The 13,619-nt window shown below is 37.2% G+C and overlaps 1 protein-coding gene and 1 pseudogene across 1 annotated transcript; both read left to right on the top strand.

The window, feature by feature from the left end:
• Positions 1 to 295: 295 nt before the first annotated feature.
• On the top strand, positions 296 to 7,688 carry LON2 (lon protease 2). The gene is made up of 17 exons (XM_089606719.1): positions 296 to 546; positions 1,014 to 1,126; positions 1,243 to 1,351; positions 1,465 to 1,634; positions 1,779 to 1,870; positions 2,483 to 2,662; positions 2,752 to 2,835; positions 3,028 to 3,155; positions 3,634 to 3,835; positions 3,918 to 4,124; positions 4,283 to 4,413; positions 4,687 to 4,900; positions 5,151 to 5,453; positions 5,793 to 5,987; positions 6,208 to 6,453; positions 6,543 to 6,644; positions 7,239 to 7,688. The coding sequence occupies exons 1-17, from the start codon at positions 440 to 442 to the stop codon at positions 7,320 to 7,322; spliced, it is 2,667 nt and encodes an 888-aa protein (XP_089462845.1). The 5' UTR covers positions 296 to 439; the 3' UTR covers positions 7,323 to 7,688.
• Positions 7,351 to 9,090, top strand: LOC149404980 (leucine-rich repeat extensin-like protein 1 pseudogene; annotated as a pseudogene).
• Positions 9,091 to 13,619: the final 4,529 nt, after the last annotated feature.

Below are 13,619 nucleotides of genomic sequence, written 5' to 3'. Positions count from 1 at the left end.
CCAAACAAGACTTTAGATTCGCATAGAACTTAAAAAAAAAAAATATTTTCGTTTATCTATTTATCATTCCTCGCACATATCAACTTAACGTGAGGGCTTTAATTTGTCACCACATAACTCTAAAGGTGTGATAAGAAAATCACAAAATACAAAATATAATGAAATTCAAGGATTCCCACGAAGATATTTATCGGAGATCAATAAAAAAAGTTTCCTCAAAAATAGAAAAAAAAAGAGAATGAAAATTGAAAACACGCTTTGAAGTAAATAGCCGTCGCCGTTACAATAAATTTTACTTTTCTCCAAATGAAAACAAAGAAAAATAAATAAATAGAAAGCAAAAAGATCGTACGGAATTATATTGTCCTCCTCCGTTCGTTCCTTCAACATCTCTCTCTCTCTCTGCAATTTTCTTGTTTGCTTCCTGAGAAAATTGAACATGGCTGAGTCGGTGGAGCTTCCAACTCGCTTGGGAATCCTTCCGTTCAGGAACAAGGTCCTCTTGCCCGGAGCCATAATCCGAATTCGATGCACTTCACCAAGCAGGTACTTCGAATTTTAGCTTTTTTATTTTATTTTATTTCCTCTCTTTATCTCTATATTCCTGGAAGAAGTCTCTGCTTTCTTACAGATTTTTTTTTATAAATTTTATTTATCAGTTTTTGGGGAACATTTTAGTTGCGATTTGATATTTGTAGACTTTTGTATTCCTCTCTATCTCTTATATCAGTAGTGAATTCGTGATCACCGAGCAAAGTATTACGATCGGTGGAAATTTCAAAAGGTTGTTTTTTTGGAAAGAGAAAAGATTTGAGATTGTGATCGCAGTTAAAATGAATACGAGTTCTTAGTTTGGTTTTAGAATCAATGTTTATTTTTTATATGATTACATTTTATGGTAAGCCTGTGTATGTATTGTCTCCGAAGTGTTAATTGCTGTATATAGAAATGAAAATTATTCGTAGCATTTGATTCATGGGAGAGTAACTGAGGTGGTTTGATAAAATTTACAGCGTGAAATTGGTGGAGCAAGAGTTATGGCAGCGGGAAGAGAAGGGACTGATTGGAATACTCCCCGTTCGTGATGCTGCCGAGACCACAACTGTGGGACCGGTACTATCTCAAGGTGATAATTTTTACTTTTTTTTTATTATTTTTTTATTTTTTTATAATTTGTTTGTTATCATTCGGTTCGGTGAAAGACTGTCTGTGAAGTAAAAAAATGAAAATGTATTTGATTAGGTGTTGGAGGTGATTCTGGAGAAAGGAGCTCAAAAAGTCAAGCGGGTACATCAGACTCTCATAAGCTTGATGCTAAGAATCAGCAGGAAATTATCCATTGGCATAACACGTAAGCTTGTTTCAGTGTGAGAATCTGTAGGTGGTTCATAATTCATATAACATTTACCCTTTGTTTTTACAACTTTGCGACCTGCAACGAAGATTGATTTTATGTTTTCTCAGGGGAGTCGCTGCTCGAGCTTTACATTTGTCGAGAGGAGTGGAGAAACCAAGTGGTAGAGTAACTTATATAGTTGTCCTCGAAGGCTTGTGCAGGTTCAATGTCCAAGAGCTTAGCACAAGAGGAACATATTATTCTGCGAAGATATCTCCTCTAGAAATGACAAAGGCTGGTAATTCCTCAATATTGAAAGTGATATTTCATTTTAACGAAGAGATGTTATATAAGCTGGGCTAGAATCATCGAGGGTCGAAGTAATGGTATATATGGCCTACACACATTGAAGTATAATAGTATACTTTGTAATTTATCGTAGAAATGGAGACGGTGGAGCAAGATCCAGATTTCATATCCCTGTCTCGTCAGTTCAAAGCAACTGCCATGGAGCTAATTTCTGTTCTTGAACAGGTAAAAATCAAATTTTTGGCTTTAGTTTTCTATTTTTTTAATGTTTAAATTACTGGAGTATAACCTCGGAAAAAAAAACCCCGCAAAAAATACAAACTTGGTCCCTTTAAAGTCATATGTATAATAACACATCAATCCTTTGATACTCTTTTTTTAACGCTTGGCACATTACTTGTCTATACTAGACAAGAAACATATGCGTGACTGAACTTGGAGGGCTTGTGCTTTTCTATGACCAGTGTACCCCTTCTGGATTCTCGGATAAGGACCATGATGGTTGGATCATAAGTGATTTAGGGATCAATTTTAACTGTTATTATTTTTTTTAAAAGAAACATCGGAACTTTACTAACACAAAATGGCGAGGCCGGAGAAGAAAACAAAGAGAACAATGAAGCCGAAAACAATAAACAAAAACCCTGAAAATTCGGGAATTACAGAGCGCTAGACCAATCCCTAGCCAAGTCCGCTAAATAATTAGCTGTTATAAATAATGTTTTATTTGCCAAGTAGATCTGCCACAACTATTCTTGTTTGCTCTCGGATGTTGTTGTAAATATTTTACCTTTGCTTGGTTCCACATCGTTAACTTATATTCTCATGTCAACACAGAAGCAAAAAACTGGAGGAAGAACAAAGGTTTTGTTGGAGACGGTCCCAGTTCACAAATTAGCAGATATATTTGTTGCTAGCTTTGAGATAAGTTTTGAAGAACAGCTCTGTATGCTCGATTCGGTTGACTTGAAAGTAAGGCTTTCAAAAGCTACGGAGTTGGTTGATAGGCATTTACAGGTAAACAAGATTTATTGAACATTTAGTGCAATCTTTTTGTTTATTCAGTACCCATTTTTATTAAACTTTGCGATGTTTCATTTTGGCAGTCTATACGCGTCGCAGAGAAGATTACACAAAAAGTTGAGGGTCAGTTATCAAAATCTCAGAAGGAGTTTCTTTTGCGACAACAGGTTGCTCTAATATTCTATCCTGATTTTGAATATTTATCATTTCATGGTCTTTTGAATTGGAATCTGTGTGAGGTTTAATCTATTTGGCTCAGATTGATTTCTGGCTGATTTCTTTGTCTTCAATTCTATTTGTTTCTTTTTTATAACCTGATGATTAAGTATCTTATCATCCAATAACAAAATGTATTTTAGATGAGAGCTATTAAAGAGGAGCTTGGGGATAATGATGACGACGAAGATGATGTAGCTACCCTGGAAAGAAAGATGCAAGGTGCGGGAATGCCTTCAAATATTTGGAAGCATGCACAAAGGGAGTTGAGGTATGAATTAGGAAGAGGGAATACATTTATGAATGATTTCGTCTTACAATTTTGTTTATTATGACCAGTCATTTTTTTATATATTTAATTTGGGAGGTCTTAAATGTATAAATCTCGCTAACTGAACTTCAGATATCTGGTTAATGCTGTTGTCCTTCTAGCTTGTCCAAGATTATCTTGATTTGTTGCATGGTATTGAGAGTAATTGTCCCTTTTATTTTGATATACTTTAAGTACTACTGTCTTGTCCAGTTCGGTTGGTTTATTTTTAAAAAAGGCCTTGTTTTTAGATTTATAGTTATCATCGCTCTGTTTTTATTTTATTTTACCCTGCTAAGACTTGCCCGTGCTCCCTAGAAAAAGGAAAGAAAAGAAAATATTGCTTACGATTGTGAAATGATCATGGGGTAGAACAAACCTATCAATAAACAAACCTTAGACTTTGTTTCTTATGTTATGTGTCCATATCTATCTGCAGGAGGCTTAAAAAGATGCAGCCTCAGCAACCTGGATACAATAGCTCAAGAGTGTACCTGGATCTTCTTGCTGATCTTCCCTGGGAAAACGCCAGTGAGGAGCTTGAGTTAGACTTGAGAGCTGCCAAAGAACGTCTTGATATTGATCACTATGGTTTAGTCAAAGTCAAGCAACGCATTATTGAGTATTTGGCTGTTCGCAAGGTGAACATTTTGGGGTTTCTTAATCAACTGGGTGATCCTTTTGCTTTTTGGAAGATTCTCACAGCTCCATTTTGTTTTGCAGCTTAAACCTGACGCTAGAGGACCCGTCTTGTGCTTTGTGGGCCCACCAGGTGTTGGAAAAACATCTTTGGCTTCATCTATTGCAGCTTCGTTGGGTAGAAAATTCATACGCATATCTCTTGGAGGCGTTAAGGATGAGGCCGATATAAGAGGGCATAGGAGGACATACATAGGAAGTATGCCAGGAAGACTCATTGATGGACTAAAGGTGGTTTGATCATGTTAATTAATAGAGAAATGTTCAACAATTATAAAACATGTAATAAAGAAGCTAGAATGATTTATTCTCTCTTTAAGATCATAACTTTTGCATCGACGAGACATTTCCTATTTCCCTCTTTAATTTGTATGACATTTCCTTTTCAGAGAGTTGGTGTGTGTAATCCTGTCATGCTGCTAGACGAGATTGACAAGACGGGTTCTGATGTTCGTGGTGATCCTGCCTCGGCATTACTTGAGGTTCTCGATCCTGAACAGAACAAAACGTTCAATGATCAGTATCCTACTTTCTTTATTGTGATTTATTTGGTGAATAATGACGGATTTTATTTGATTGCGTTATTATGTTAATATAGTATTTCTTGAATCGACCTGTAAGCATTTGATTCGTCATAGATTTCGACTAATATGATAAGTCGCAGATGAAAGTACTCGAAGACGGCTTCATGCTAAAATGATAGTTAAGGTTAAAACTGTATATTCCTATTTGAGACGTAACTACTTGGGAATTAAAGTATGACCGAGGTGATTCCTTAATTTGAGCTCCATAGCTACTTGAATGTCCCGTTTGACCTTTCGAAGGTAGTTTTCGTAGCAACTGCGAATAGGGTTCAGCCTATTCCTCCTGCACTCTTAGACAGGATGGAAGTCATAGAGCTGCCTGGATATACACCAGAAGAAAAGCTGAAGATAGCTATGGGCCATTTGATTCCTCGAGTTCTTGATCAGCATGGATTGAACTCTGAGCTTCTTCAAATACCGGAGGTGGGTTTTCTAGATAATGATCTTTATGTGTTGTATCACTTTAGGAGAAAACATGTGTGCTTGATTTATCATATTTACTTCCAGATAAGTTAAAAAAGTTTTCAATAGTTGGACCAAGTGGGTATAAGACCAGAGAGGTTGCCTTAATATCAGAGAGAAAATCAATCCTGTTGTGTGTTTATATATATATATATATATATATATATATATATATATATATATATATATATATGCTTCTTTGTGGTGGCAGGCCATGGTGAAACTTGTGATTCAGGGATACACTAGAGAAGCTGGTGTTCGGAATCTGGAAAGGAACTTGGCTTCTTTGGCTCGTGCAGCAGCGGTGAAAGTAGCGGAACAAGAACAAATGACTCCTCTTAGCAAAAATGTGCAGCAGCTTACGTCTCCGATACTGGAAAACAGACTCGCTGATGGAGGTGAAGTAGAAATGGAGGTTATTCCAATGACTGAAAATAATCATGAGATACAAAGCACATTCAAGGTCGTTTCACCTCTAATCGTGGACGAGGCTACATTGGAGAAAGTTCTAGGGGTAATTCAGATTTCCCAACTTTTCTTTATGTTGCTCTTTTTCCTCCTTTCTTTTGTTCTAATCATCTGGATACTCCATTCTTGGAAAAAAAAAATCTTAGATTTCTGTACTTCTGACCTGGTACGAAAAAAAATAAAAATATAATGCTGAACAAACAAACTCGAGAGAGTGTTTTCCAATATCTGGGCAGTAAAAATAATTGGTCGGATGTTCCTTTCAGCTCAACTGGTCAATATAATTTGCTTAGTTCATTGAAACTCTCAAGACTCGCCAGCTTGGTGTTGAAGATCTAAAATTTACTTCTCTCTATTATAAGATGATATATCGTAATTTGTGCAGCCTCCGAGGTTTGATGATAGAGAAGCCTCCGACCGAGTTGCAAGTCCTGGAATATCTGTTGGGCTCGTCTGGACTTCTTTCGGTGGAGAGGTCCAGTTTGTGGAGGCTACAGCAATGGCGGGAAAAGGAGAATTACATCTGACTGGTCAACTTGGAGATGTTATAAAAGAATCAGCACAGATAGCATTGACATGGGTAATTCTAGATTTATCATTCCCACTGTTCCTTGATGATATAGTTCATATGAAGTCTGTTCACATGAAGCTTAGATGTTCTTAACAAATAGTTTTTATTATTTCTTCGTCCCTTGAAATGTCTGTTTGTATCGTATTTAAAGAACCGCCACACCTTTTCTTATTGTATTTTATTTTTTATTTTTATAATTAATCTTGTAACATGAATTGTGCTGGTCTAGGTGAGAGCCAGATCATCTGATCTTCAATTGGCAGCCGAGGTGGGAATAAATCTCATGGACGGCCGAGATATTCACATCCATTTCCCGGCCGGGGCTGTGCCCAAAGACGGCCCATCGGCCGGTGTGACGCTTGTAACAGCGCTGGTCTCGCTCTTCAGTCAAAGGAGAGTGAGAGCCGATACGGCGATGACTGGTGAAATGACGTTACGGGGTCTTGTACTGCCTGTCGGTGGCATCAAAGACAAGGTTTGTTGCATTCGGGTCTGATTTGGTCTTCACATGAGCATTTCGGAATTGGGACTGAGTCGGATTTTTGTTTCTGGTTTGTTGCGTAGATTTTGGCAGCGCATCGTTATGGCATCAAAAGAGTAATCCTACCGGAGAGAAATCTGAAAGACTTGGTTGAAGTACCACCTGCTGTGCTGTCGAGTCTCGAGGTAATTCCTTTTAGCTCTGCCATTGTTGCTCGAATGCTCTGCTACTTACTTCCATGCAGTAAAGTTGAAAATATAAGTACATGATAGTGATTACGACAAAATTGTAACTCCAACACAAATCAAAATCACTAATTTGATAAAATCAATTTATACACCCAGAGGTGAACCAAACTCTCCAATTACGCTAGTCTATAGTTTAGAACACAAAATGACTGACATATCTGTAATGGCCCATCTCAATGCAAATGGCATATCTATACTCAATTATATAATTATGTAAATAACTAAATAAAATAAAAGAATAAGTGAATAAATTACAAAATAAATACAAAAATAAAATACTCTTAACTATGATTATACGATTCTCACTGCGCGATTCTTGGGACTTTGTACGTCCCCGGTTCGATTTTCCGGTCACAGCGGTTATCAATAAAATTATACCAAAAAAAGTCCCCCCCTAATTGAAGCTAAAAATTGTCTCCGCAATTGGCAAGATAATTCGAGCTGTGTGTCGGAGACGTTACATATATATTTTGCTGCGGTCATTGTGGGTTCAATATTCTCTTTATGTGAATCTCTTAAATAATTGGACAGATACTGCTTGCGAAGCGGATGGAAGATGTGTTAGAAGAGGCTTTTGAAGGAGGATGCCCTTGGAAAAAGCATTCTAAATTATGACAGAATTTTGCCGAGCCACGTTTCTAACATGGGATGTCAATTATTCACTGAGAATCCGTTAAATCTCGAGCATATGGCCTTCAAAGCACTGCTGGAAAATACCATAAATCCCGCCATTGATCGGCGCTGTCAACATTAATCCAACCTTGTCGGAAGATGTCTGAGATCTGATTTTCGGATGAAATATATAGTTATTGTTTGTAACTTTTCACCATCAAATTGTATAAGGGTGGAGGCAACTTCTTGCCAATCTTTTTTTTGTTTCATTTTTTTTGTTTTTTTTTGTTTTTTTTTTTGTTTATGTAATTATAATTTCTCGTGTATTTGATTACTCATTGAAAGAAAAGGTCGTTAATATTATTTGCACTCTTAATTGTTTTTTTTTTGCGACCTGAAAATCAATTTTTTGCATCCAATAGTCTTTCTCGCGTTTTGGCGGACGGAGCATTGGATGCGTCCAATGATATATATATATTTTTTAAATTAATTAATATTTACTAAATAAGTTAATCGGAATAAAAAATTCGAATTAAAAATTAAATTTTATATAAAACGTAATAGAGAATATTTTACATTTGAAATGTTTTGTAAAATAACATTAAACTAATGTTTTGTTCGTAAACAATAAGGGGTTGTTTGGTAACGTTTTTATTTTTTGTTTTTTGTTTTTAAAAATAAAAAAGTGACCGTTAGGCAAAAAAACGTGTTTGATAAAGTCATTTTTGTTTTTTGTTTTAAAAATAGGGGAGAGAATAAAACAAAAACTGGAGAATAAAAAAAACTTGTTTTCAAAATTTTTAAAAACAAAAACTCTCGATCGTCTCTTTATTTTCTTAAACGAAAACAAAAACAGACCTTGGTCGCCGATCCGCAAAACTTCATCGCCACGTGGACCGGTCCTTCGGTCTGTTCCTACACCGGAGTCTTCTGCGCTTTGTCGCCGTGGAACCCTAAACTCCGAGTGGTCGCCGGAATCGATCTGAACCACGGCGACATCGCCGGCTACCTCCCGTCGGAGCTCGGCTTCCTCAGCGACCTCTCTCTCTTCCACCTCAACTCGAACCGCTTCTGCGGCGTCGTTCCGGAGTCTTTTCGGCGACTGAAGCTCCTCCACGAGCTGGATCTCTCGAACAACCGATTCGCCGGCGGATTTCCGTCGCCGGTGCTGTTCCTCCCTCGCCTGAAGTTCCTTGACCTCCGATTCAACGAGTTCGAAGGTCCGGTGCTTCCGAAGCTCTTCGACCGCCCGATGGACGCGATCTTCTTGAACGACAACCGGTTCCGCCTCGGAATTCCGGCGAATCTCGGAAACTCGCCGGTCTCCGTGCTCATCCTGGCGAACAATGATCTCGGCGGCTGTCTTCCCCAGAGCATCGGGAAAATGATTACCAAACATGTTTTTATTTTTTTATTTTTAAAAATAAAAAACAAAAACATGACTACCAAACATGTTTTTATTCTTTAAAAATTAGAAAACAAAACAAAACATAATTTGTATTTTTTAAAACAAAAATGTTACCAAACAGGCCCTAAATATACAAACTACTTTTACGCTCTTGAAACCACTTTTCCATTGTGGCTGATCCTCTTCCGCCTCTGCCTTGAGATGCGTTGGTGCCTTCTCTTGCGTTGTTACCGCTAGGACGCTCTCGCTAGAATTCTACAGAAGCTGTCGCTGGTCATCAGTCCTTGTAGCTGGTGGCGGCGTAGTCTGAGGCTGCGGTGTCGAAGGCGACGGTTGAGTCTACATGGGCGACGGTTGACTTGATCTCATGCTCTGTGTGAGCTCGAAGATATGTCGCTGCATCTGCTCCATCATGGCTTGCTGGGCTTGCACCGTAGATTGCAACTCGCTAACCGCTGGGTCGTGCCGAGTGCGGGAGGATCATGAGCTGCAGCGAGGAGCAAAGCTCCCCTAGGGATCGAGGGCACATATCCTAGTTTCTCAATCTCGACGCCACCCGAGAACTATATGCATTGCTGCCTGCTCTAGATCATCGATGTCCACCTCTACGCCTTCTTCCTCCGCTTGCTGCTGGATATACGCTATTTGACTATGGATTTATTCTTTTACAAATGTGATTAAAAAACAATAAATATTATCAGATAATAATTAATAAGTAATTAATATGATTTAATTAATGCAATATTACACCTTAAATAGAGGCCTTTCGTGGCTTCCGTTATCCAATTGTCTATGCCGTCTTGGTGGTAGTGTTGCCATGTTTCTAGTGCGGAGCCCAATGTCACATTTTCCCTCATCTGCAAGTATTAATCAAAATCTGTGCAACATGTAAATACATAAATATTACAATTAAAATTTTACGAATTAACAACTTACTTGCGTTTGACGATGAGCCAAGAAAGATGTTGACCCCTGTTGACTCTTTGACTCTTATATTCCAAGGTAATTCGACTAATAGCCACAGTCCGTTTCACTCTGGTGACGTAACGGAGTGCACCTAGTGAAAATGAGAACCATCTCAGATTAGTGAGCAATCATAGTACATGTACCTTCTGTTAGGAATTCTTGCCCACGAGAAGATACTTATGTAAATTTTCGTTGAAATTATTAATAAAATAAAGTTTGACATTTATTATCTATTTGAATTGAAAGCGTTATTTCTTATTTAATGAGATTTATTAAACATTCATTATTCCATAGCGCCTCCGTATCTAACTGAGTCACGTGCTGGGCACCTGAGTTCGGGCGGTGTGCTAAAACATGGTCGATGACTGATATACGCCTGGAAAACTATATCTAAAGTCATATATGTGGAACACATGGGTGAAGGTTGATCACTATGTGTGAGCATTCTACACTTGTGGTAAGTGTACGACCTGAACAGGTCTTGGTGTATATGTGTCGTTTAAGGACCGTTACAACACACTAACCGAGGCCACTATGATGGTCACAGTGAGACTTGATCTAAATACTGAAGTGATCATGGACACTGGATTATGTTACTGAGCTCTTTGACTCATTCGCTAAAAGGCTATTCATTCTAATCACAGCTTATGTCTTGGGAGTTTTCTCAGAGCATAACTCGAGTGGGAAATGATTTACAAATACGGAATCTAGCCTTCCTGAAATAAGGTTAATGTTCTCTCACCTAAGGGTTGATTCCAGAACCGATATATTGCGCGCACTTTCGAAGTAAGTAACGTTCGAAAGAATCTTTCGCTAGGGAAGCAACAATGCTTAAGGCTGATATGTATCAAGAGAAGTATAACAGAAAAATTGACTTCTCTTGACACGGGTTGAACCTGGAGGATCTTGATCACGAACTGACTATATCAGTGGACACTCGTCACGATGAGTAAATATAATTCTAGTATGAAGGAGAGTTCAGTCTTGGCTTACAAGGTGGAGTATTTGACCAAGATTAAACGAATCGATGGAAAAAGAGAAAAGACTATTTCGTCTTTTTCATCGGATTTGTTAAGCTTCTATTACTAGGTCCATAGTCCCCGATTCGGCTCTGATAAAGGCGGATAAGAAATTTCGTATAATAATGTTTATCATTATTAATCTCAGTTGCTGTAATTGTGATTGACAACATTAATTCTGGAAAACGGGTATTCGCAAAATTAAATAAATATTTATGGTAGAATTGTTTATTTATTGTTTGATCAAGTAAATAAACAATTATTAATTATTTGTTTATTGTTGGACCAAGTAAATAAATGATTAATTGAGTTTTAAGCAATTGGGCCTTGCACAAAATATGAAAATCGGATTTTGGAATTTCGGCATACGAGTTGCGCAAATCCCCCTTAGCCGTGTGCCTAAAATTCGACTTTTTTCAATATTAATATCTACCAATATTTTCTCTTTAGTTGTTTAAATAAAGGAGAGAGAATAATATAAGATATTGTCCTATATTTTCTCCTTATTTAAAGGAAAGTATTTAGGAGAATATATGAGAATATATTTAAAGGGAAATAATATGCCCCTTTATTCTTTCACTAAATAAAATATTCTCTATTTAAATAGAGAATAATATCCCATAGATATTGATCTGATGGATGAGAGAAAAAGTAGGATTCACCTGTTGAGATCCAATGACCTAGATTTAATCCTCTAGTGTGAACACAATAAAAGAAAATAAAATATTCTGGAAGATTCCATGAATATCTCCTTTTACTACTATAAATAGGGGTTCATGAGAAGGCTAAAATAAGCAATTATTTGGTGAAAATTTCGTGCATCCTAGCCTCTCCTTGGCCGTGCATCTGCCTCTACCTCCCCTCGGAAATTCGTTTCCATTCTTAGTAAAATAAGAGAGAGATCTCGAAACACCTAGTTTCGTGATCTAGTTAGATAAAGACTGTGCCCACTCATCTTTCTTATTCGTCTCGGAGATTACGTTTCGGAAGACTAAGGTGTCATCACATCGAGTCCTTGAAGTAGAGTCCCTTATTTGATCGTGTGGAGGCTTGTACGTTCAAGACGAAGACGGATTGTGAAAGCTTTCAGTTCGTGAACCGAAAATCAATGTAAGTACTCGTTTACTCTTATTTCGGTTGCTTGATATATATGCTCTCGTATAATTTTTTAATTAACGTAAATCTAGATCTTGTCGTATAATCATTGAATTAATTAGCTCATGATTAGCGTAATTAATTACTTTTCCGCATTAATATGGTTATATGGGGGAATCATCCCCGACAAGTGGTATCAGAGCTAGTCGATTTACTTAATTAATTGATTCGTTCATGTGATTAAATTTAATATGGTTTGAATGAATTTATATTTTGATATGAAGTTCATGCAATTAAATATATGATTATGTGAATTGTGATTTGTGGTTGATCGTAGAATTTTTGATTCTCGCTTTTCTAGATTTTTGTACACCCGAAATTCAAAGGGTATAGGATTTTTTGTAAATTATTATTATTATTATTATTATTATTATTATTATTATTATTATTATTATTATTATTATTATTATTGTTGTTGTAATCCGACGAGCGATGTTCTTGATCACGGCGATCGGCGAGAGATGAGATGGACAGACAACGAAGAAGCATGACGGACGAAGAAAGCCTCAACGACTACGCCACAAGAAAACTTGTCACAAAATTTTGTGACAAGTTTCGGCCATCCTCTTCTTGCAGGGCCGCGCCCTCATGGCGGCGGCGGTCCGGTGCAGCCTCAAGTCTAATATTGACCTAGGTCAAGATTAGAGGATTCGTTCGGGCCTCAGCCCGGAAACCCTAGTGGGCCCACGGGCCCACTCATTAAAAAAAAATAACCGAAAAAAATTAAATTTTTTAAATGTTTTATTTAATTAATTTTATGGGCTGAGCCCTAATGATTTTTATTTAAAACATTACAAAATAAATGATTATGATATCGATTTATTTTAAATGAGACATTGGAATGAGCCCTTACTTAATTAATTTTTTCGATAAAAATTAGAAAAATTAAATAATTTGATATTGATTTATTTTTCTAAGGGACATAAGAATGGACCCAATTGAATCCATGGGCCAATATGATTGGGCTCATCTTGATTTACTTTATAAGAGTCAATTAGGATACGATCAACACGAATCAAACCATGCTTGCTATGCTTGTTTATTTAATTGCTTTGCCATGCTTGTATGCTATAACTTAGATCATGTATCGTATGTTTTATGGTTGTCATGGGCTTTCATTCTTTAAAATTGTCTAATTGGATTAGGATATTAATTAATGAATGAGTTGAACGGATCGGAGAGCTTTGTCACCAACACGATAAGAGGCTAAGCTGAGAGGTACTTAAGAAGACCTAGGAGCTTTTCCGTGAAGGAATACTATTAGGATAATCAAGACTAGAATGTCACAATTTTTCCTAATCACTAAGCTATATCGAAACTTATTGTTTTTAAGGGTAGCTTAGAATCATTCGTGCTTTTAATATGATTTAGTAAACACGAGTGTATCACCTAGATTAAAGTTAATGCTAGGAAATTAAAATACTAAAAGTATATTGAGTCTTAGGCCTCCAACATTGACACAACACCGTGAGGATGAAAGATCCCCTCGTGACTGGCGGTTTGCTAAACATGGTGGTCAGTTCCATTCGGAAGGGCTTTTCTGATTCCAATACCAAGGTTGTGTCTCTGACGATAGGTGGGAGGGTTGATCTCTGCGTGTACTAGTTACGCTAGTGCGTATGGGTTAGATTTCTTTCACTGAAATGTTGGGTCGACTCATGCATGAACCGACCGGTGGTTGCTCATGTGGCCAACGATTCCTATTAAAATGGTAGTTAGTGAGCATAGTTGTGAAAGTACATGTACTGTGAT

This window comes from Urtica dioica, chromosome 2, assembly GCF_054948205.1.
Source record: "Urtica dioica subsp. dioica isolate 48M chromosome 2, U.dioica_male_clone48M_v1_H2, whole genome shotgun sequence".
Lineage (NCBI taxonomy): Eukaryota > Viridiplantae > Streptophyta > Magnoliopsida > Rosales > Urticaceae > Urtica > Urtica dioica.
The sequence above is the reverse complement of the archived record's forward strand: the minus strand, read 5'-3'. Positions and strand labels throughout refer to the sequence as shown.

Bases quoted from the DNA above. Each gene is read 5' to 3' on its own strand.
- LON2 (XM_089606719.1), top strand. From the start codon at position 440: ATGGCTGAGTCGGTGGAGCTTCCAACTCGCTTGGGAATCCTTCCGTTC. The intron at 3,156-3,633 runs GTATGAATTAGG...ATCTATCTGCAG, and splicing joins CATGCACAAAGGGAGTTGAG to GAGGCTTAAAAAGATGCAGC. The intron at 6,454-6,542 runs GTTTGTTGCATT...TTTGTTGCGTAG, and splicing joins TCGGTGGCATCAAAGACAAG to ATTTTGGCAGCGCATCGTTA.